Source organism: Propithecus coquereli, unplaced genomic scaffold, assembly GCF_000956105.1.
Source record: "Propithecus coquereli isolate 6110/MARCELLA unplaced genomic scaffold, Pcoq_1.0 Scaffold91, whole genome shotgun sequence".
NCBI lineage: Eukaryota > Metazoa > Chordata > Mammalia > Primates > Indriidae > Propithecus > Propithecus coquereli.
The window spans coordinates 5,331,336-5,339,864 of NW_012155396.1; the positions used below are offsets into that span (position 1 = coordinate 5,331,336).

General features: G+C 36.8%; 1 protein-coding gene across 1 annotated transcript in view; it reads right to left on the minus strand.

Annotated features, from left to right (window-relative positions):
* Nucleotides 1–8,529, minus strand: part of TMEM209 (transmembrane protein 209) — a 42,202-nt gene that overhangs the window by 23,578 nt on the left and 10,095 nt on the right. Inside the window, exons 7-9 of the mRNA XM_012664739.1 lie at nt 3,975–4,150; nt 3,344–3,415; nt 767–863 (exon numbers count right to left, since the gene is read on the minus strand). Of these exons, the coding sequence (XP_012520193.1) occupies nt 767–863; nt 3,344–3,415; nt 3,975–4,150 (345 nt within the window). The remainder of the gene's footprint in view (nt 1–766; nt 864–3,343; nt 3,416–3,974; nt 4,151–8,529) is intronic.

Genomic DNA, 8,529 nt, shown 5'->3' on the forward strand with positions numbered 1-8,529 from the left:
GTGCAGCTGCTTCAGAAAAGAGCCTGGCAGTTCCTCAAAAGGTTAAACACAGAGGGGACCATATGGCTCGACAATTCCACTCCTAGGTATATATCCAAGAGAAATGAAAACATATATCCACATAAACAGCTGTACGTGATTGTTCACAGCATCGCATCATTATTCACAGTAGCCCCAAAGTGGAAACAACCCAAATGCTAATCAACTGGATAAACAAATGGATAAACAAAACATGGTAGATAGATCTATTTTTAATACAATTCAGCAATAAAAAAAATGAATTACTGTTAAATGCTACAACACGGATGAACTTTGAAAACATTATGTTACGTGAAAGAAGGCAGCACAAAGGACCACATATTGTGTGATTCCATTTATGTGAAACATCCAGAACAGGCCTATCCACAGAGGTGGAAAATAGACTGGTACCTGCCTAATGCTGGGGGAACACATGAGATGGGGGGTGACTGCTAAAGGGTATGGGTTTTTTTTGGGGGGGGGTAATGAAATGTTCTGAAATTGACTGTGGCGATGGTTGCACAACCCAAACCTTTGGCTTATATACTTAAATGAATAAATTGTATGGTAGGTAAATTACATCTCAAAGCTGTTATACTTAAGAAAAAACTATATTACAGACATTCTGGTTTTTATCTTTACCTCAAGATAACCAAAAAAGTTGTGAAATAGCCCATTACAAGAAGAAATATTCCACTTGGCAGATTTATCGACAGTAAATCAAATGTTGGGTTCTATTTTCACATACCTCCTATTTGTAGCTCTGGACAGCCCATTCGTCTCATCTGTGTGCTGACAGACTCAATCTCTTGTACAAGTGGCACTAATATTGTCTCATTGATCCACTAGGAAAAAATGAGGTATAGACTTTGCATATATAATTCCAAAGTATTTCTCAAATAATTATTTTCTTTTTTAAAAGCAACTATAAGAATTTTCTTACTATCCTTTACTTGAATATTAACAGTCACAAAGTACAACGAAAGACAATGGAAGTAGCAGCTACCTGAAGTCAAGAGTTAAGTAAATATGCTACTGGAGTGTAAATTAATTAAGTTATATTCTTAAATGACATGCCTGTTTTTTTCTGAAGAAAATATAAAACTTAGCTGTATGTTAAATTTCTACTCATATTTTTTTCTATGATTATTATACTCAGCTAAAAGGATAATCTTCAGTTTGTATTTCCAGCACACATTTATTAACACAGTATTTGTACTGGTTTGTGATAAGTAAGATAGTTTTTCAAACTAATATAACTGATTAACTCTCAGCAGGCTCACCTACTTCCCTAACCACAGAGATTTATCACATTTGAAATTGGTTTGCAAATATTACAATATTATTTTAGGACTGGAAATTTCAAAATCCTTTTCCATAGCTAATATCAAACTAATTCTGGGATGTGAAAAGACTGTCTAAGCAAACTCCTTGTCTGGTTTGTGTGTTATTGTTGTGTGTGTGTGTTTGTAGCAACTTCAATCACCACTTCTGTTTCCATGCTTTTGTTTAACTACAAAATGAAAGGCTCAAAAAATGTTTCAGATGAAAAAACGAGTCCACAATTCCTCATAAACAATTTTGAATTTAAAACTTCTGAAAATAAAGTTTTTTTGTAATCCATTTAGCAAGCAAAATTTGATATACTGGTAAGACTTGAACTGAGATCACATGAAGCTATTTATAGATTTTATTGCACTTAGTATGACTGTTCATATGCTTTGTTATGAAAATATTAATGTAGTCCATTCCTGGGTACTAACTAGACTCTGCTCGTGGTGTTACAAAATATATGGTACAGGTATACACATATTGCTTTTTTAAAAAATCCAAAAAACTCTAAATTTCAGAACACAGTAGCCTGAAGAACTCAGATGAAGATTAATGTTTGTATTTTTCTAAGGGGCTGATACTCCTGACCAAGCGTTTATATTTTAAATATATTAACATTTTTAGACTAGCCTATACACTGGAACTAAGACAGATTACAGTTCCAGGACATCATTTCACTCATTCATTCTTCCAACATTTATTACATGCATCCTACTTGCCAGCCACTCTTTGGCTGCAACAAAACTATTTAAGGTGTTCAGGAGAGAGATCTAGGCCTTACTCTCAGAAACTCTAACTGAGTACGTCTGGGGTTGGGCTCAGAAATTTTTATTTTTAAAATGCTGTCTAGGTTTCTGGTTCAAGAAAGCAGGCTATCATTTTTACCCACCCCCCCACCCCCTGCCTTGATACCCTAAGTAAATTATAGCAAAAGAATAAAAACAAGCACAAGTGATTTCAACATAGTTCTAGAAGATGCAGAGTGGCTAGATGAGTGTTGAGGGATGTAAACAATAGAAGCAGCAGGGTTTACAGAACGTAAGTGGAGCTACCTGTAGTGGAGGAGGGAGCCAATCTGCCCAACAGACCTGGGGACACATTGGTACTACAGAGATTGGGATAAAGAGGTAGAGATGGAAACAAAGGAACTAACCAACTTTGTATGTGGAAAAGTTGACCTCCAGGTCAGTGATTAGAGAGAGCTCTTCTCTAGAAAAACTGAAATTACATGTATTCTGAAGTAGCTTCAAACACATATTGTCTTATTTCTCTAACTTTTAAGTTTTCTGAGGGCAAGGACCCCATTTTTGTTTCCTTCACAATTCTAGGTACATGATCTGACTGACAGAAAAGCTCTTCGGAAAATAAAATTGAAAAGCTGGAAAAGGGAAGATCTTAATTAAACATATTGTTCCTTTATCTTCTCAAAATACACTGACTTACTAAAAATGGAGGGAGGAAAATCCTATGAAAATGGACACCATAAGGTAAATGTCATGTTTTTTTTTGTTTTTTGTGAGACGGAGTCTCACTCTGTTGCCCGGGCTAGAGTGCCGTGGCGTCAGCCTAGCTCACAGCAACCTCAAACTCCTGGGCTCAAGCGATCCTACTGCCTCAGCCTCCCAAGTAGCTGGGACTACAGGCATGCGCCACCATGCCCGGCTAATTTTTTCTATGTATTTTTAGTTGTGCAGCTAATTTCTTTCTATTTTTAGTAGTGACGGAGTCTCGCTCTTGCTCAGGCTGGTCTCGAACTCCTGAGCTCAAGCAATCCTCCCGCCTCGGCCTCCCAGAGTGCTAGGATTACAGGCATGAGCCACAGCACTCGGCCTAAATGTCATGTTTATCCCTATAAATGTACCATTCACACTGTACTTTTAATAATAATTAATTCTAATATCCTATTTAATAATTAACAAATCTAACTGATATTCTAATAACATGCTTTGCATACTAAGGCATTAATTGTCCAAAGAATAATGTCAGAACTTACATTTCTAAACTTAGCTGTCCATGAATCCATATGATCAAGAAGTTGTCTATTCATAGTCACTCTTGCCCAAACCTATTAAAAATACATCGTGTATAAAATGAACAGTGAGGAAAAATCCTGCCAAAGAATCATTCCTCCCCGTACCCTAAAAAAATCTGATGAACTTTGAAAAAAATCTTCACAAATATCCATATTCATCTAGTTAATACTCAATAATTTTATTACCCACTTAAAGTTGCTGTTCATGTACAGATATATCTTTAAAAGTTCCTTATATTAGTATGTTTAAAGAATGTTTTTATTGCATCTAAGAAAAAAATTAAAATCCCATATTTGGTACTACAGTGATGGAGTTATAGATTGATAAATGTTCTAATCCAAATGTATTTTACAATCAAGAGTCTTATATATGTTAAGCACAATTAGATACCTGAGAGCCTTTTGGGCACCAATGTCAACTATGTGTTGCAAAGTAAAATGTACAGCATAATTTAGTTTTAGGTACACAAAGAGATGATTTACATTTCTATTCAGTAAAAGTGAAGATTACAGAAAAAATGTCCCCAAAGTTGAAGACTTTCTAACAATCTATAAATCATAAATATTAAGTCATTTTTTATTTTCCATTTACCTCTTCTGCAGCTTGTTTAGAACTGAGATCGGCTTCATCTTTGTTAGCACATGGGGCCTGAGACCTACAGGCAAGCTGATACTGAAACTTTTTTAGAGTTTGTGCATAATCCCCCATAGAACGACTGTAGTTCCAAAAAGTAGGACTGCTGGAAGGCGAGGTAGAATCTGGGCTCCCTGCAAGTATTAATTTAAACAGTATAAGTCTGTTGTAGTAATTTTTACATCTAGAGTTAACACATGAATAGTGGGTATCTATTGATAGGTACTTAGGCAATGGCAATAGAGGAAGCAGAAGGCAAACCCCCAAGGAGCTTCTCTCCCAGCTCCTCCTCAACATAATTTTTTCTTTAAAGAACATCGACTGCTTGTGTTAAAAATTAAAAGGAACACTTTCTGAGCAGTATCAATTTAGGAACCGTAAGAACAATAAGTAGTTGAAAGTGTTTATTTTTGTTGTAAAATTAAACTTGTTTCATTCTCTAAGACATTTAAATCATTCAGTAATAAACAAACAAAAGACAAATGTCTTCAGGAAATAAACAGGCTAAGTAAGTTCCTTGCTTGAATTTTTAGAAGCTTCTCCTGAATGGGATAACCACAGCCTCCTATTACAGACTACTCTGTTGAGCTATAGGCTAAATTTACTCGTCCCTGCACTATACTGTGTTTTATTTAACATTCTGTAGTAATTCCTCCGTGATATCAAAAGACTATCTGCTGACTACACTTCTAAATTTATAAAATTGCCGAGGGCAGTGGCTCATGCCTGTTATCCCAGCACTTTGGGAGGCCAAGGGGGGAGGATCTCTTGAGGTCAGGAGTTAGAGACCAGCCTGAGCAACACAGGGAGATGCCATTTCTATAAAAAATTTTAAAAATTAGCTGGGTGTGGTGGCTCATGCCTGTAGTCCCACCTACTCAGGAGGGTGAGGCAGAAGAATTGCTTGAACCTGAGAATTTAAGGCTGCAGTGAGCTATAATCAGGCCACTACACTCTAGCCTGGGCAACAGAGCAAGACCCTGCATCTAAATAAATAAATAAATAAGTAAGTAAGTTAGTTAGTTTACAAATTTACTTTTTGGAAATGTAAAAAGGCTACATTTCGGAATCTACTACAGAGGACTATAGCAGAGCACTTATCACACTTCAGTGTTATAGTTTGTTTTCCCAAATAGAATTTGAGCTCCTTGAGGGTATATTTTTTCCCCTAGCATCTAGCATAGTACCTGAATAAATAAGCAAGTTTTCAATGACAAGTATAAGGTATTTATGGAGGACTTAGTTTTTCAGAGTTTAAGCAATATCAAAAATATTAGTTGATACTTTATGCTCTTGGGGGGAAAGAAAAAAAAGACACTTTATGCTCTCGCACAAAAATCACAAACAGAAACCAGTTCTTCATCTTAAAATTTCTGAAAGAAGTGACTATAAAAGAATAAAACTAATTTTCTTGTGATGTTTACAGGCACAAAGGATGATAAATCATGAAAGGGATATGTAGCAACTTTTTAATTCATCAAAATCTTGAAGGTTAGCCAGTCTTGTGCTAGGAGCTTTGGTGAATATAGTATGTTTCATGCTAAACATACTACACAAAAATAAAAATAATTATGTCAAGAAATATCACACTTTGTGTGACATGAAATTTCCCAGTAGGACTTCTGACAAAATTGACTTTATAGGAATGAATTAATGTCAAGAAAAGAAGTTGTAAACAAACACAAATGATGTAATAAATAGGGAACAGGAAAAGATAAGAAACAGGGTAATGATAAAGTTATCCTATTTTGATTAATCATATTCACTATTAACTTTAGTAATAGTAAGCTTTCTGTGAAAAAACTTGAACCTGGGAAAAGTTTCACTGAAGACTGGCCTTAGATAGATAATGGATAGAAACAGGAATTTTTAATACCTCTTGGGCATTAAGTAAATCAAATATATATACAGCAAACAGTGACAAATTAGGGCCTTTCTGTGATGAACACATCAATAATACCACCACCACCAACAACAAATAGCACAAAAACTATAGACGGATAATCTCGAAGACCCAAGAATCAAAGCACAGAGAGATTTGGAAATCTGGCAACATAGCAAACCAGATAATCTAAAATATCTCCCAACATAAGTATCTAAAACTGTTCACTAAATAAAACAGATTATTTAAATGAATAATGGACCTTGCAAAAAAGTAAGGGTATGAATAGTCAGTGGCTAAAAGTGAAGAGAGAACTGAAAATCAGAGTAGCCTGTGGGCTGTGGCTGCTCTAGAGAATCTTACAGGCCTTGAGAAATCTATCAGCTTGGACTTCAGTGCCCAAGTGGGAATTGGAGATAAGGATTTCGGCCAGGGAGAGTAAAGAGTTGGATTAAGACCTTTGCTCTACCCCCATTTCCTGCTCCCAGCATAGTGTCAGGAATTTCAAAGGGTCACATTCTGAGTAGATAAGAAAAAAAAAATCTGTCCACTGGCACCATGAGATAAAGGAAGCACATCTGTCTTAGGTTGTTGGGAAAATTTTTTTTAAAGTCCTGAGATTTAAAAATCATAGATTCATCTTTACTTGGGTTTAGAGTATCTATTTACAGTACCTGTGAGGTCCAGGAATGTACAAGCTTAGAAATCACTTAAATTAGCTCAAGGGCAATGATACTCCTTAGGTACCTGACAGAGGCAAATACAAGATGGCTAGGAAGAGACAGGGCATCCACCCAACCTGCCCAGGACAGACAAAACACTCACAAACCTCTACCGACAATAAGCTCACCAAAACAAACAGAATTACATAAACCACAAGGAAACAAGCAAGCCTCCAAGCATAACAGTCGACAAGACAAAAATGTCAGTATTTAACCTGCAAGAACTTTAGATAATTGAACTATTGGACAAAGACTCATTATTAATAAAAGTGTGTTTAAAGTGACTGAGATAGAAAAAGGAATTGAAGTGACTGAAGCAAACAAATTGGGTTGAGGGGTAAAACAGAATGCTCTTATTTAAAGAAGGCCAAACTATTAAACGTAGAAGAAATGAATATATTAGGAAGTCTTCATTTTGCACCCACCACTGTATTACCTCAATCAGGCAAGAATCATCAATAGATGCTAAAATCACTGGGTGAAAAGCTGTTAGGGGAACAGGATACAAAAGAGAAAAGCTATTATGAGGAAATCTGGTTGTCATCACCTTGATCAAGTGATCCAATTTTACTATGCCAACAAATGGACAAAACAGCATCATGTATCTCTTCATATGATACACTGAAAGGGACATGCCACCACCTAAGTATTCTTGCCAGAAAATATTTAATCTGAATTCGATACTGAGGAAATGATCAGGCAAATCCAAATTTGCAAAACGGCCTGGTCTTTTCAAAATGTAAATGTCATACAAGACAAAAAAACAAACAAACATTCTAGTTTAAAGACAAAAGAAGCAGGACAACTAATTGCAATATATGATCCTTAACTATATCCTGCATCGGTAAAAGAAAAAAAAGAGCTATAAGGGTTGTGATTGGGTCAACTGGGGAAATGTGAGTAGGAATAACTGTAGTGTCTTAAGTATGACACTCACACTATAATTATAAAAGAAACTGCCTTGTTCTTAGGAGAAGCATGTGAAATTATTTAGGAATGAAATGGCATAGTATCTCCAACTTCCTTTCAAATGGTTCAGCAAAAGTCTGTGTTAGTGAGACAAAGGAAGAGAGAGAGAGAGAGAATGAATGAGAGCTTGGTTTCTCACTACTGGAGAACAGAGCTACAAATATGAAAAGGCTTATTCTACCCTGTGTAAATGGACTGGAATTGGAGGTATCAATATGAACTCGTGGTTTTTAATATATACACGGATGGAGAAATGCATACAGATGTGTGTGCACATAAATCTGTGTGATTATGTATGTCTATACATAAACTTCCTAGCTGTATGCTGAGAGGACCTAGAGTGATGATACCTCAGCAGCAACAGCATGCTCAGTACCCACGTATTAATTTCTTTTTTGGAGACCGAGTTTCACCCTGTTGCCCTGGCTAGAGTGCAGTGGCGTCATCGTAGCTCACTGCAACCTCAAACTCCTGGGCTCAAGAGATCCTCCTGCCTCAGCCTCTGGAGTAGCTGGAACTACAGGTGTACACCATCATACCTGGCTAATTTTTTTTTCCTGTTTTTTGTAGAGATGGGGTCTTGCTCTTGCTCAAGCTGGTCTCAAACTCCTGAGCCCAAGCAATCCTCCCGCCTCAGCCTCCCACAGTGCTAGGATTATGGGCACAAGCCACCATGTCCAGCCTAATTTCTTTCTTTTTTTTTGAGACAGAGTCTCACTCTGTTGCCCTGGCTAGAGTGTCGTGGCATCAGCCTAGCTCACAGCAACCTCAAACCCCTGGGTTCAAGCGATCCTCCTGCCTCAGCCTCCCAGGTAGCTGGGACTACAGGCACGTGCCACCATGCTCAGCTAATTTTTTCTATATATTTTTAGCTGTCCAATTAATTTCTTTCTATTTTTGGTAGAGACGGGGTCTCGCTCTTGCTCAGGCTGGTCTCAAA